At 36.5% G+C, this 16,918-nt stretch overlaps 1 protein-coding gene across 3 annotated transcripts in view; it reads right to left on the reverse strand.

The window, feature by feature from the left end:
* Positions 1-200: 200 nt before the first annotated feature.
* PAWR (pro-apoptotic WT1 regulator) overlaps positions 201-16,918 on the reverse strand; it is a 93,171-nt gene continuing 76,453 nt past the window's right edge. For 2 of the 3 annotated variants that reach the window (XM_050749209.1, XM_050749210.1), the window contains 4 exons: positions 12,629-12,776; positions 10,464-10,568; positions 8,464-8,567; positions 5,514-5,610 (listed from right to left, as the gene is read on the reverse strand). In XM_050749209.1, coding sequence (XP_050605166.1) covers positions 5,604-5,610; positions 8,464-8,567; positions 10,464-10,568; positions 12,629-12,776 — 364 coding nt within the window. In that variant the 3' untranslated portion in view covers positions 5,514-5,603. Of the gene's footprint in view, positions 5,611-8,463; positions 8,568-10,463; positions 10,569-12,628; positions 12,777-16,918 lie in introns of all 3 variants that reach the window. The other variant, XM_050749211.1, reaches the window with a different exon arrangement.

The raw sequence follows: 16,918 nt of genomic DNA on the forward strand, positions 1-16,918 counted from the left end.
ACCTTAACATGATGGCTTTGAGTCTTAAATCATTGTCCACCTAAAATAATATACCAAATAAAGATTTTAAAAGTGCTGCATATGGTTTCTGTAAGAGGTATATAAGTTAATTAGATTACCAGAATTACCCTTTAGCTTCAAAAGTAAAACTCATGGTCAGGATTTTACTGATAGTATAGGAAGAAAAAAAAAACCACTGCTGAAAAATAAATGAAAAAATTTTTATTGAGTATTACTTTATACAGGCAAATTAAAAGTGAATCTATATTAAGCTGACTATTCCACAATAAAAACCTATGCAATGGGAATAATCAAAGCTGTCTACACAATACTAATGTGTTCAATAAATTATCCAGATGTTTTTCTGCAAATATTTGGATTACCTGATTAGCTGATTCTTCAACAAAAGTTAAATTTTAGCTTTAATATGGTAGCAGCAGAATGCTACTTAAATTTAGAAGAAAAACATAAGAATAAAAACCCTGAATAGCATAGCCAAATCTTCCAAGAAATAAGTTCACCAAAAAAGTAACATACACCTATTTGGTATCCAGAGGAGGAAACAAAACAAAACACAGGCACTTAATCAACATTCACCAAGTGATCATCACTAACATTCTATTATTACCAGAGCAACTGTCAATATGTGAACTGTAGATCAGAACAGACTTACATATCTAAAAACAAACCAGTAATCAGTAATATATACAGAAATACTAACTTGAAGTCACATTTAAATACCATCAAGTTTGGTGTATCTGATATAGACTGAATTCATTTCATCACTGCTATAAATTTCTTAAAAGTGTTCTTTTCCTAATGTAACATTATCTTTAAAAAATGGCAAGATATTTCCCAATATGCATCAGTTCTTTCACTCCACCATTCAGTAAATGTTGCAGCACATTAAATAGAACCTGTTAACTAGATCTAAAAACAATGGCTGCATAATTAACACAAAGAAGTACTTTTGAGTAAACTATTCAGATTAGACAGGCTAATGCTAACTAAGACTGCATTTTCTGCTACTGACATGCACTATATAGATCATACACTAAGATGGAAGGTTGGTCCATGTCCATTTATTTAAAGATTCTGTAACACCTATAATAGTATTTAATACAGCTCCCACAAACAATATTCCTCTCACATAGATGTAATTATTTTTAGTGGGAATAAGGATATGACACATGCTACGAGATTCTAGCTAAGAAAATAAAAACAATATGGGCTCAGGTTTTCTTAGCAAGTTTTTGAACTGGGAAACAACCAACTTCCATATATCCAGGAGAAACTTAGCATGGGGCAAGGTGCCTTAGTTGATGTGCCTGATAAGCAAACTGTTAGTTGTCTCTTAGTATTATGTTTTCAGCTTAATGTAACAACAAAAGAAAGGTGTCACACTACTTCTCAGATAGTAACAATTGCAATCTTAGATTGTAATTGGGATTACAATTACAATCCCATGGGATATCCTTTATTAATGACAGCACAGTTCCAATGCAAAAGTCAAGCTTTATGGTTACATATCAGGATAGGTTCAGACCCAGTATGACCATGTTTAGCACTAACTTTTAACATGTTAAAGTTCTGATTCCTGAATGTTTTTCTCACTTAATATATTCCCTCCAATGACAAGTTGTTGTGTTTGGCTTCTTATGCTGAAAATACATGCCTGAATCCTATAACAAGTTATTAACAGTATCATGAAGTTATTAAATAAATGCCAGCACTGCATGGAACTTACTGTCACCAACTCAGAACCATAAAACTACACACATATGCACAAAAAAAAAATCCCAGAGACCTATCATTGTACATATGAATACTGTCCAGGGTATCAGATCAATTATCAAATCCAAGGTCTCTGCTGTTTTGTCTTACGGTGTTGAATATATGAATGCTTCTCTATTACACTGACTTTTTTGTATTATTTTCAAGAAATTATTAACTGGATTCAAAATCTTACACTTTTATTTCTAATTATAAAATCCAGATTAATCCAGAAAACACAAACCACATGTAACCGAGGTAGGTTTTTCACCTTAAGAATACATTGATTCTACCACAATTTAAAATTTTAAACATTGAAGAAAAAAAAAAAGACTACATTGCTCCATATACCTGCCTCTGGTACTTAATTTTCTGCATTTGAAACTACTTGAACAAGTGTGACAGTGCTAATCTACTATATTTAGTAAATCCCTTAGTACCTACAAATACACACCCAAAAGCCCTTTCCCCCTTCTCTAATGGTAACTGTTGTATAATAAAATTGCCAACAACTCTAGAAAGATGAAATAAAGATTACTGTAGCAATCTTCAATTAATTCATTTCAGAAATCAAGGAAGCAAGTCATGTTCATTTTAAATATGACAAACTTACTATTTTGAAAATGAGCTCATAAACACATTAGAACTTTGAATGTGCTTTATTATGCCACAAATTCCCAGATTTAAGAAATAGTATTTCTGAACAGGAATAATAATTTCACAAATACTATCACTTTATTGACAATAGACAAGTCTTTTAGGGTAGTGCACATGTACTTAACATCTACCTTCTAACAATCTCAACACTTCTTATAAATTTTCAGGGGAAACTGCAGCAGATCCTACTTTATTTTTCAATGGTTAGTGTAAAACTCTGTATGTAAAATAAATACGTATTTTAAGGAGATGGGAGAAGGACTGCATGTGAAATGCTTTGCCTAAGTTGTAAGGCTCCTGTCTTTACACTATCATTATGTTAACAAGGCCAAAATAAATCACTGCTAGAAATGTTCCCCCCAAAATTCTTAAACAGCTCAGTCTTTAAAAGTATTTAATAATTTTTTTTTTCTTTTGTGAGACAGAGTTTCACTCTTGTTGCCCAGGCTGGAGTGCAATGGTGCAATCTCAGCTCACCAAAACCTCCGCCTCCTGGGTTTTCAAGCGATTCTCCTGCCGCAGCCTCCCAAGTAGCCGGGACTACAGGCATGCGCCACCACACCCGGCTAATTTTGTATTTTTAGTAGAGTCAGGGTTTCTCCATGTTGGTCAAGCTGGTCTCGAACTCCCAACCTCTGGTGAGCCGCCCACCTCGGCCTCCCAAAGTGCTGGGATTACAGGCGTGAGCCATTGCGCCCAGCCTAATTGATATAATTTTTTGAAGTGAAATTAAGTGTTCCTTTATTTACATATGAATTAAATGGAAAATACAAAGTAATTTTTTTAATAAAACCCCACATACTAATATATTTTAAGGTTGGATACTAACAGCATTTTCACAAGATCCAAAGTGTGGATGAGGAACTAGGAAATAAGGACATGTGTGGCACATAACTAAGGGTAACTAAAGAAAGGTGAGTACCTCACAACCAAAAGCAGCTAACTATGCCTGGCATACCACCCTGTCATGTGGGCAGCAGATCACTGTTCCCATGCTGGGAAAGAGTCTCCAAGAAGGGAAGCCCTTATGCAGTAATTCTGCAACTATATTAAATTTGGTAATCTAACATTAAACTTTTTCGTGAGCAGTGAATACACACATGGTCATATAAAAACTGCCCTGGAGACCAGGTTAATTATTAAATAAACTAAAAGGGGAGAAATGCTGGTAGATAAAATTATGTCAATTCCAGGGTTTTCAATGGAATAAAGAAACAGCAGCAGCTGCTTCAAAACTAGGCTATGATGAGAAACCTCAGATGATAACCTTTAAAAATTCTGGAGCCCAGAGTCTAAAGCTAAACCTACATAGGCACTACAGCCAGGGAGTTCTTTCTTTAAGTTCCTCAAGTGAGTCTGATGATCGGCCAAGCTCAAAACTTCTGAATTGGGGAAGGGAGAAAGCCAACCTAGGTAAATGTAGAGACTTTTAGAATTCAACATTTGGGCCAGGCGCGGTGGCTCACACCTGTGATCCCAGCACTTGGGGAGGCCAAGGCGGGCGGATCACAAGGTCAGGAGATCGAGATCATCCTGGCTAACACGGTAAAACCCCGTCTCTACTAAAAATAGAGAAATTAGCCAGGCGTGATGACGGGTGCCTGTAGTCGCAGTGACTCGGGAGGCTGAGGCAGGAGAATGGCATGAACCCAGGAGGCGGAGCTTGCAGTTAGCCAAGATCACGCCACTATACTCCAGCCTGGGCAACAGACTGAGACTCCGTCTCCAAAAAAAAAAAAAAAAAATTCAACATTTGATACTTATCATTTACTCCACATTTTCCCCCAGCTGTCTCACCTTCTCTATTTTTCTAACAGTGAATAATAAAAGGGCTTGGCAAGTGAAGGAAAAAGTCAGTAGAGTACCCAAAATGGATTTGACTATATTCAAACCACTTTCACATATTAACTAGATAAAAGGATATCATACTGCTATTTGAAATTCAATCATCGAGCAAAAATGTCATAATGTCAATGTATTTTAAGGGAAGGGGGGATTCTTAACATGAAAATGTAATACAAAAACAATTCTAATAATAATATTTAATACAAGAGAAAATTTGTATAATTCTTTAGAAGTAATTCTGTTTTTAAAATTTCAATGCTAGGAACAAAATTCCTTAAAATTGAAATAGGGGAATATTCTCTCATATGAAAAAACTGTATTTTAGTACTATTTCTGCTTACATATTGTTTTGTATAAATGTTTTAAGTATGAATAACATTTTGGTTTTTATTTTAGTGTGCATGCTAATATAATAAAAATATGGATTTTTTTCTCCTACACTGACTTTGTACACTTTCCAGGCCTGAAGAACAAACAACTTTTAAAATATCCTATGTTCACTTGCAAACCTTAGAACAATAAAAAAAAAGTAGTACCTACATAAGAAATTTTACATTAAAATTAAAATTGTATGTTTTTCAGGAGTTAAAGTGATTCAATTTTTCAATATTCAAACACAAAATAGTAAATTTTTTTTATTATAGCGCAATTCAAGTATTCTCTTAAATTTATATTTAATCGACTAGAACATGACAGTGACTTTGTAAGAGCTTTCCTTTTAAAAGGATACTGTTACACAAAAGTATGACTCTATTACTCTAAATGCTTAGAATAAGTGGAAAGAAATGACAGTAGACAAAAACCTTTATGAGTGAGTCATCAACACATAAAAGGTTGCACACATCAGTAATAAGGCATGTGTAGGTAATATCCCAAAAGTATTTAAACTCATGTAAACAAAGACTATGTATATTCCTAAGGGAGAAAAGGTACTACCAAAGATGAAATATATTCAGATGGCTGTGACTTGAAACCATGTATTAGTTGAATACCACACAAAACCAAAAAGGTATTACCTATCATTTAATAACTGAAAGATATTACTTATTTGTGAGATAAAAGGTTGATGCTTTTTTTAAAACCAATAATGAAAAAGAAGTATTTTGAAAACAAACATCCATTTTCTAGAAATAAATATACATGCTTAGTTATTTTAATGTATTGCAGCATAGGAATATTGTGCTAGCATTGACCATAACATTCAATCAGTAGTTTAAAATATTTTTTCCTCATTGAGTCTTGAATCTTCTACCTGGTCAGCTGACCAACAACTTTCAAAAGAGTTTTATTTTCCTGCTTTAGCTGTTCATTTTCATCTTCTATGTCATCTAGGTCCTTAAGAAAAAAAAAAAAAGATACTTTAAAAATACTTCAAAATATTTGATGAGAGATGAAAACACTTAATATACATTCAAAAATAATTCATACAACCAATTGTAAGCTCTGAAAACAACTTTAGATGTAATATGTCCCACCAAAAATGAGCATCCATTACTTAAATCTTCATTCTTATAACAAGTCTATAGGCCAACTCTTAAAGATCTTTCAGTTTTTCTAAGGAAGCCAGAAGTCAGAACTTTAAAATTGTGAATCTTCCAATTTTCAATCATCATAAATAAGTTAGTGTTTTAGCTAAACTCCACTTCCCTTCCCTAAAACTGAGGCAAAAAAAAAACTATCCATGCAAGCCGTATGTGGTATTGAGCCCTAGGTTGCAACCTTGTATCAAATTAGGCATCAAAAGGTGCAGGTACAAGTTCTAGATGCACTCCTATCACTTTGTCTGATCTTTAAAGGTGTACAATGGGGATAACACTCTGGGGAGGCGACAAAACTGAGGCCTACAAAAAAGGGGATCTGGAGTATAGAGAGTTGATCTGGATCAATTTATATGTTGGACTTTTCTACGACATTTTGAAGCAAAGGTTTTAGCACTAAAAATAATTCAAAGCCACTAAATTAAGTATTCGCTCTCCAGCTTTAAAAGCATATGATCCACCTCTTTTTTCCCTATACTAATCCTTGTCCCAAATACACAACCATCTGGTTAAAAAAAATTCACCATAAGTTTTAGTTACAAGAAATGTTATTTCAAGACAGACCCTTTACTGTTAAAAAAGCAGACATTTTTAGATTTATTCTTGCAGTTTAAAGTTTGATGTAATCAATCTGAATCACTGCTATATAGTATAAAAGCTTTCTAATACATTTAATATATTGCCTTTGGATAATTAGGTAAATTATTTTAAAATTTACAAGATCAGAATTTGCATTTATTTACAAACTAAATGAATAATGTTGGGAAACATTTGTTTAAACAATAAAAAATATGGGATTTCTAAAATTACCACAGTTAAAATCTACCTAAAATTTAGAATTAAATGATAAAACATATTCATGTACCATTATTAGATTATAAACTCTATGAAGGCAGGGGTTTTATTATTCTTAAGGCCCACAGTGCCTAAGACAGTTCAAACCCATTAAAGGCATCAAAAATATTTGTAGAAACAGGTTGGGTGTGTTGGCTCACACCTGTAATCCCAGCACTTTGGGAGGCTGAGGCAGGCGGATCTCTTGAGGTCAGGAGTTCAAGACCAGCCTGGCCAACATGCTGAAACCCCGTCTCTACTAAAAATACAAAAAATAGCCGGGTGTGGTGGCTCATGCCTGTAATTGCAGCTACTCAGGAGGCTGAGGCAGAAGAATCACCTGAACCCAGGAGGCGGAGGTTGCAGTGAGCCAAGATTGCGCCACTGCACTCCGGCCTGAGCAACAGAATAATGTAATCAAAAAAAAAAAAAAAAAAAACCTTTTCCTGTCTGCCTATACACTCCAAAGAAAATAAATCCTTCTATCAAAAAGACATATGCATGTGTATGTTCACTGCTGTGCCATTCACAACATCAAAGACATGGAATCAACCCAAGTGTGGTACATATATGTCATGGCATACTATAAAGCAAAAATAATAATAATAAATATTTGCGGAAACAGATAACCTACAGAATCAGAGAAGATACTCACAAACTATGCATCCGACAAAGGTCTAATATCCAGAATCAACAAGGAACTTAAATCAACAAGCAAAACACTATACAATCCCATTAAAAAGGGGCAAAGGACATAACAGACACTTCTTAAAAGAAGACATATGGCATGGTATATGTAATCCCTCACACCTGTAATCCCAGCACTTTGGGAGGCTGAGTCGAGCAGATCACTTGAGGTCAGACCAGCCAGGCCAACACATGGTGAAACCCCATCTCCACTAAAAATACAAAAATTAGATGGCCGTGGTGGCACATGCTTGTAATCCCAGCTACTTGGGAGGCTAAGGCAGGAGGATCGCTTGAACTCAGGAGGCAGAGGTTGCAGTGAGCTGAGATTACTCCACTGCACTCCAGCCTGGGTGATAGAGGAAGACTCTGTCTCAAAAAACAAAAACAAAACAAAAACACAAAACAAAAAGAAGACATACAAGCGGCCAAGAAACATGAAAAAATACTCAGTATCACTAACCAGAGAAATGCAAGTCAAAATCACGAGATACCAACTCACAGCAGTTGTGACGGTTAATATGAAGTGTCAACTTGATTAGCCAGTCAAAAATTGCTGTTAGTAAAAAGTTAAAAGACAACAGATGCTGGTGAGGCTGCAGAGAAAAGAGAATGCTTATACACCGTGGTGGGAATATAAATTAGTCCAGCCACCGTAACAAGCAGTTTGGAGATTTTTCAAAGAACTTAAAACAGAACTATCACTAGACCCAGCAATCCCATTACTGTCTATATACCAAAAGAAAATAAATCTTTCTATCAAAAAGACATATGAATGTGTATGTTCACTGCTGCACCATTCACAATATCAAAGATATGTAATCAACCCAAGTGTCCATCAATGGTAGATTAAATGAAGAAAATGTGGTACATGTATGTCATGGCATAGTATAAAGCCACAAAAAATAATGAAATCATGTCCTCTGCAGCAACATGGATAGAGGTGGAGGCCAGAATCCTAAGCAAATTAACTCAAAAACAGGAAACCGAACACTGCATGTTCTCACTTGTAAGCAGGAGCTTACAAGTGAGAGCTTACACTAAGCACACATGGATACAAATATGGGAACAATAGACACTGTGGACTACTAAAGGGCAGAGGAAGGTGGCATAGGTTAAAAAAAGTTACCTGTCAGGTATTATGCTCACTACCAGGGTGATGGGATCTGTATTCCAAACCTCATAATCACACAATACTCCCATGTAACAAATCTGCACATGTACCCCCTGTATCTAAAATACAAAGTAAACATTTTTTTTTAATTTAACATTTTTAAATTTTTTTAATTTAGAATTTCTTAGATCAAATTCTAACACCAATATAGGAGTACTTGTATTTTGAGATGGGAGTCTCGCACTTTTGTCCAGGCTGGAGTGCAGTGGTGTGTCTTGGTTCACTGCAAGCTCTGCCTCTCGGGTTCACGCCATTCTTCTGCCTCAGCCTCCCGAGTAGCTGGGACTAGAGGCGCCCATCACCACGCCTGGCTTATTTTCTGTATTTTCAGTGGAGACGGGATTTCACCGTGTTAGCCAGGATGCTCTTGATCTCCTGACCTCGTGATCCGCCCACCTCAGCCTTCCAAAGTGCTGTGATTACAGGCGTGAGCCACCACGCCCAGCCATAGGAGTACTTGTATTGGAACCAAAGATGAAAAGCAGTCCACAAAAAGTAGAAAGACTTAAAATACCTGAAGTCAAATACTGGCTCAGCTGATTACTCTATATGACTTTGAGCAAGTTAAATTCTGAGTTCCACTGTCCTCATATACAACCTATAGTTAATGCCTCAGAGCTTTATTAGAACAAGTCGGCATATGATGAAGCCTCTCTCTTTTTTCTCCTTTCATGGTTGGAGTTGAGACTGGATAGTGGATTTGCTACAGTTTTCCCGGAAGCAGACTTATTCTTTCCTCAATCTTAGCCAAAAGCCTTCTAAAAGGCAAAATTATGGAGTCTCTTCTCATCACTGTTACCTAATAAGCAATTACAACTGCTTCTAGCAAATAAATTCTGGGGCTGAAAACAAAAAGGAGAGTTAGCTACAAAGAATATAGTGCTAACGCTAAACCTAAAGTTGGGGATGCATTAAGTACAACTGGAGGAAAAAAGTGAAGATACACAGACATCTGGAATTTCTTATAGTGATAAAGTACCAATTTCAGGGCCAGGCACAGTGGTTCACGGCTGTAATCCCAACACTTTGGGAGGCAGAAGAAGGCAGATCACTTGAGGTCAGGAGTTTGAGACCAGCCTGGCCAACATGGTTAAACCCCATCTCTCCTAAAAATACAAAAATTAGCCAGGAGTGGTGGCACGTGCCTGTAGTCCCAGCTACTCGGGAGGCTGAAGCAGGAGAATCACTTGAACCCGGGAGGTGGGGGCTATAGTGAGCTGAGATCGCACCACTGAACTCCAGCCTGGGCAACAGAGAGAGACTCCATCTCAAAATAAATAAATAATAACAATAACAATAATAAAAGTAAAGAGTACCAATTTTACTTTTTCTTTTTGTGGGGAGGGGGACAGAGTCTTACTCTTGTTACCCAGGCTGGAGTGCAGTGGCACGATCTTGGCTCACGGCAACCTCCGCCTCCCGGGATCAAGCAATACTCCTGCCTCAACCTTCTGAGCAGTTGAGATTACAGGTGCCCACCACCATGCCCAGCTAATTTTTCATATTTTTAGTAGAGTTGGGGTTTCACCATGTTGACCAGGCTGGTCTCGAACTCCTGGCCTCAGGAGATCTGCCCTCTTCGGCCTCCCAAAGTGCTGAGATTACAGGTGTGAGCCACCGCGCCTGGCCTATTTTAGTTATTTCTTGAGGCAACTCTCTGCCAGTGCTCTTATGTATGGTGGTGACAAAGCGCCTGTCACCTCCAGACTTTAACAAAACACAGAACAAATCCATAAATCAGTCTACCTCCGAAAGAATAAAATTAAGTGAGCTAAACTGGTAACTGCCCAAAGGAAATCAGTTTTTGGAAGAAAATGATACTTCTTACTAATTATTATTTCACTAACAAAAGAACAAAGTGAATAATGCAATTAATAATTTCTTCATATTTATATATTTTCATCGAATTAAAAAAAAAAAACCCCTCTAAACCTGAAATATGGTGAAATACTTACTCTATTTAATAAATCAATTTCTTCTTTGAGTTTTCCAATCATTTCCTCTTTATCTTGCATCAGTCTCACAAGTCTTAGGTTTTCTTGTCTTTCTCGTACTACTTCCTGGAAGACACAATTTAAAAAACAGTAATTAGGAAGTAATTGGTTATTTATAATATTCCTAAATGGCATATATCTGCCAAGTTTGGTAAAATATCTTACATACATGAAGATTTCCAATGAATTCCTTAAAATATTTGGTGAAGGAACAAAGATCCCACCACAAAAGGAGAATAAGGGGAATATAGGAGCTTCGTTAGGATGCTCCTGAGTAAAGCTATGTTTATACAGGTCTTTAACAAAACTAATGTAATAGACTCAATGATTTAACTTCATGTGAGTGTGTATGTATGTGTGACAGTGTTTCGCTCTTGTCACCTAGGCTGGAGTGCAATGGCACTATCTCGGCTCACTGCAACCTCTGCCTCCTGGGTTCAAGCAATTCTCCTGCCTCAGCCTCCCAAGTAGCTGGAATTACAGGTGCACGCCACCATGCCTGGGTAATTTTCATGTTTTTAGTAGAGATGGGGTTTTGCCATGTTGGCCAGGCTGGTCTTGAAATCCTGACCTCAAGTGATCTGCCTGCCTCAGCCTCCCAAAATGCTGGGATTACAGGCGTGAGGCACCGTGCCCGACCTGTGATTTAACTTCTTTAGCTTATCACCACTGTAAGTTATGAACTACCTTATTCTTTAATGGGTATCTTGTTTGAAATAATTCAAAATTAATTTTTATTAAAAATACAAGGTTTAAGAAAAGGAGATGGCCCAATAGAAATTCTAAACAGAAAAACAATTATCCTAGTTTTACTTCTGGCTCTGCCAGTTAACTGATAATGGATAAAAAGAAGGAACTAAAGTAGATTACTGACTTTTAATATTTTTTTCTTTAAACAATGCAATACCTTTTGCAAAGAAATCTTATTTAGAATCCAAGGCATTGGACTTGCTCAGCCACCTTGGGGGCAAAAGGGAAGCAGAGCTCAAAAGGCCTTGCCCAGAACTTGGCTTCTTTCCTACTAAACCTCCTAGAGAGCAATCAACCATTCATATCCCTTAGCTGCTGCCAACTACTAGCAATTCAATCCAAACTCTTGTGGAACTCATGGGCAACTCCCTTCAAAACTAGTAGATTGCATATTACTAAAGTTTTTAATTTAAAATTATGAAATAATAGGCTGGGCAGAGTGGCTCCCACCTGTAATTCCAGCACTTTAGGAAGCTGAGGCGGATGTATCACCTGAGGTTAGGAATTCAAGACCAGCCTTACCAACATGGTGAAACTCTGTCTCTACTAAAAATACAAAAAAAAAATTAGCCGGGCATGGTGGTGCATGCCTGTAATCCCAGCTACTTGGGAGGCTGAGGCAGAAGAATCGCTTGAACCTAGGAAGTGGAGGTTGCAGTGAGCCAAGACTGCGCCATTGTACTCCAGCCTGGGCTACAAGAGCGAAACTCTGTCTCAAAAATAAATAGATAAATAAAAGTAAATAAAATTATGAAATAACAATTCCAAGAAGAAACTGTTGTTAAAGCTTAGAAATGTGACCTCAAAATAATCATAAATGTTATAAAATAGAAACAAGTTTTAAAAAGGAAATTTCTTTATATAACATATAAATGAGATCTTTAATAATATAGAGAATAATCTCAAGTAAAACAAAACACATTTTCAACAATTACAAAAGTATTCAACACCATTGCTAATTTTAGGGGTTGAATGTCAGTGGCACAAACCTGAGACCCTACAGTTAATAAATTTATGCCAATAGTCATCTGACTTGTACAGAAAGACACTTTTAAACAGGCATATTCTTACACAAAATTGTTTCAAACATCAAAGATGGACCTAATTCAGATTTACTCCTGTAATTTCTGAAGTGACAAATGAAAATCTATTCAGACAATATAATAAATACACAGTAGTATATATTTGCCAGCTCAGGCTTCTAACCACTTCAAAAACAAAGACTTTTAATATATTAAAGGTAACACTTGGCAGAATAGAAGCGCACATATTAAATATTAAGGAATGTTATTTCCTTTCTCGCTCAGCTGCTATGAAACAAAAGAATTCTAATGGTATATTAATTTTATCAATCTTAACTAACTTATAATCCATACCTTTTCAAGATCTTCAATTTTCTTTTCCAGTGTGCTACTTGAAACCAGATTACCTGAAACATTTGCATCCCTGTTGTATCTAGGGAACCCACTTCTATCTGTTCGAGAATATCTACTTGAGACATCTTCTTCAGAGACACTGGTTGTGCTGTGGAAATATAAACATTTTATTAAGATCCCTAATATTCAGTAAGAAAAACACCAAGAATATTTTCTATTCAGCTTAAAAAAATTAACATTCCCCAAGGACATATGGCTATAGTAGCAACTTATTTGTAACTGTAGAAGTTAATCATTATTCCAACACAATGAAAAAGTGTAAAAGTAGCATTAATTCTTTCAACCATTATCTACTGAGTAGGTGTTAAGTAATGACTGAGTAGGTGTTAAGTAATGAACACTGTTCTGGATACTGAAGATGTAAACAGCGAACACAAACATGGACTCTGCCCTTGATAGAGCTTTTGGTTAAAAGGGAATATAACTAATAATAAATAAAGCAACATGATCAGTAAAACAAGGTCAGTGATGGATATTATGAGAACTATGATAGGACAGATCTCCCAGATTTTTTTGAGATGGGGTCTCACTCTTGTCACCCAGACTGGAGTGCAGTGGTGCAATCACAGCTCACCACAGCTTTGACTTCCTGGGCTCAAGCGATCCTCCCATCTCAGCTTCCTGAGTAGCTGGGACTACAGGTATGTGGCCACCACACCAGGTAAATTATTTTGTATTTTTTTTCCAGAGACGAGGTTTCACCATGTTGCCCAGACTGGTCTCAAACTCTTGGCCTCAAGCAATCCACCCACCTTGGCCTCCCAAAGTGCTAGGATTACAGGAGTGAGCACTGCGCCTGGCCTAGATCTCCCAGACTATCTGTGTTGAAAAACCACTTTCCTTCTTCAAAATTCCAATCTTTCATGGACCAACACTTTTAAAAAGTAAAATTAAAATGAACTGCTGGAAAAGTAAAAGTTAAAAAGGTCGTAAGTCCAAATGTTTCATTAGATTCAGATCCACAAAATTATAAATAGAAAAAAAGAAAAGAATTACATAAAGTGCAAATTCTCCACTGTAAGTATGCATACAGGCAATTAATACAGAAAATTGCTACCACACTGATAATTTTGTCATGCTATAATTTTAATCAAAAGTTGTAAGTAAAACAGCAATTCCTTAAACACCAATTCATGCCCTCTGAACAGCACATATGTCAGTATTTAAAGTTTTTAATGTAACAAATGAGTTTGCTTCTTGTTTGCCGTATTATTACTCAATTAAAAATTACCCCCCAACTTACACACATTTCTTATCTCAAAGTTCCCATTGGTCAGGAATTTAGAAGCAGCTTAGGTGGGTGATTATGATTCAGGGCTTCTCATGAGCTTTTAATCAAGATGTTGGTTGGGACTTCAGTCATCTGAAGGCTTAACTGGGCTAGAGAATCTGATTCTAAGCTCACTCACATGACTGATGACAACGGCCTCAGTTCCTCACTATGTTGGCCTCTCCACTGGCCTGTTCACCACATGGCAGCTGGCTTCCAGAGACAAAGTGACAGAACAACTGAGACAGAAGCTGCAGTGTCTGTCATAACGCAACCTCAAAAGGGACATACTATCACACTGACCTTATTCTATTGTTCACACATATCAACCTGGTATATTGTGTGAGAGGATTATACACGGTGCAAACATTAGGAGGTAGGGTTCACTGGAGGCTATCTTGAAAGCCAGTTACCACATTTGTTAATTAATCTATGTTGGACTGATGGCAATGCTACTCAACAAGGGATAATGTATATCTAAACTACTTCTGTGTTTTAATAGCACTCAGAGAAAACAGTCTCAAATGACAGAAATAGGAGTGATTTTAATGCAATTTCAACAAGCTTGGACATTCATTTTTAAAAACTTTTGTCTCAAATGCAGAAAATTTGCTTTTCAAAATTTGTTTTCAATCCTTTACTGACTTGTATCCATTTCCAATAATTTATCCAGCAAATTTACTGGATAATCTAAAGTGACTTCTGGTTTTAAAAAATTGATTCCTCATCTATGAATTTCTTACCCATGGATTTTCTTGTGATAGAAAATAAGTGTCCTATCAAATGTCTAAGGTATTTGATTGTAACTTTTTCAAATGTGCAATATCAAGATCACCATCTACTTTACTGATAGTTGTTACTATATTGTTGTACCATTTATAACAAGCTAAGGTAACTTTCTCCTCAAATATCCAAATTTCATTTTTGTCATCTGATCTTATCTGCCATTGAAAAGCCTTCTGGGCTCACTGCAACCTCCACTTCCTGGGTTCACGCCATTCTCCCGCCTCAGCCTCCCGAGTAGCTGGGACTACCGGCACCCGCCACCATGCCCAGCTAATTTTTTGTATCTTTTAGTAGAGACACGGTTTCACCCTGTTAGCCAGGATGGTCTTGATCTCCTGACCTTGTGATCTGCCTGCCTCAGCCTCCCAAAGTGCTGAGATTACAGGCATGAGCCACTGCGTCCGGCCTAATTTTTCTATTTTTAGTAGAGACAGGGTTTCACCATGTTGGCCAGGCTGGCCTTGAGCTCCTGACCTCGTGATCCACCTGCCCTGGCCTCCCAAAGTGCAGGGATTACAGCATGAGCCACTGAGCCCGGCTGACTGAAATTCCTTCTTTGCATGGAAAGCTAAGATCACTTAAAAAATAAACAAAGAATGAGGCTATCAGACAATAAGTCTAACTCACATATTTGAAAAGCTGGGGACCAAACTGGTTTCTTATCTTGCAAAAACACCAAGAGTTCATCCCAAAGTTCGAATACTCTTGACTGAAAAGGTTGCTTTGAAGACCAATGTACACCCTAGTATCTGGTAACAGTTGATCAGCTAACTCCCAAACTACAGTATCTAATTTTTTAGAAACCTCAAATTTAATGAATTAGTGTTTAATAATTCACACTTTTAGTGAACTATACTGTGAATTCAGCTGATATAGCAAGAACACCATTTAGTTCAGCTGACAAAGCAAGACTTCCTCAATGAAAGAAGCAGGACACCGATTTACATTCTGGTACAAGCTTCAGCATGTTTTTCTTATCACTGTGCCTGCATAATTAGAAGATACTCTTACAAAAGTAAAGCGAAACTCCAAACCACATTTGCTGATACTGTAACCCTTTGCAAGTGTTATATAGTTTAGAGCAAGCTGTATTTGTCAGCAATGAAGGTGAAAAATAAATTGTTACTTCCTATGTTAGCAAAACCAATGTGTTCATCAAATTGTAACAAAAATTCCTTTGCTATCCTTATTTGTCTGAGAGTTAGTTTTCCATATCATCATCCTGTCCCTAAATACATCAAGCTATGGTGTTGCTGGAAAGTAGTATGGGAACTATCTTCTTTACTACAGATTCATCCAGCATTTCCAAGCAAACATATTTTGTCTTGTCATTTGTATGCATTTTTTTTTTTTAATGTTAGCAACCTCAAGTGAGACTATCAGAAACTCCAAAAATACTAATGATTACATGTGAAATCCTGAACATCTGCTCCAGTCATCTTTGTAATATTCTTCCAAATAATGAACTTGGTTTTGAACATATTTGATGAATTGGTTTTGAACATGTCATGCCTACAACTGTCATGGCTACAACTACCAATTAAATTTTGATCATTTTATATTGTTTAAATAGCCAGTGTACCTCTAAACAACCCACTTTGGTTTTAGCACTTTGCCCATCAATTATGGCTAAAAACTAAACATACAGTACTTTCCAAGAAAACTAGTACAAATTCTTTTGATTTGTATCTCTTTGAAATTACTTCCATCATCATCATCATTTGGTTTACTACTGCTATCGCATTCAAAAAAGTGTATCTTTGTCAATAAAGTCCAGTAAAGCTTGTGTTGTCATCAGTAAATCAGACTTATAAATAATATAAATTTTGCTTCCAGGATTTAACTACTACTTGTAAAAGATAAAATTCAAAAGAATGAAAAAGAGTTTTACATTTTTTAATTACTATATATTTTTTAATTATTTATGGGACAAGAATAATTAAAATTAATGAGATTTTAAAAATAAATGCTTTGTTTTTTGGCGGGGGGTACAGGGGGATACAGGGTCTTGCACCGTCACCCAGGCTGATGTACAGAGGTGTCATCATGGCTCACTGCAGCCTTGAAACTTCAAAACTCCTGGGCTCAAGTGATCCTTCCACCTTAGCCTCCCAAGTAGCTGGGACTACAGGCATATGCCACCATACCTGGCTAATTTTTTTTTTTGTAGAGAC

Source organism: Macaca thibetana, chromosome 11, assembly GCF_024542745.1.
Source record: "Macaca thibetana thibetana isolate TM-01 chromosome 11, ASM2454274v1, whole genome shotgun sequence".
NCBI lineage: Eukaryota > Metazoa > Chordata > Mammalia > Primates > Cercopithecidae > Macaca > Macaca thibetana.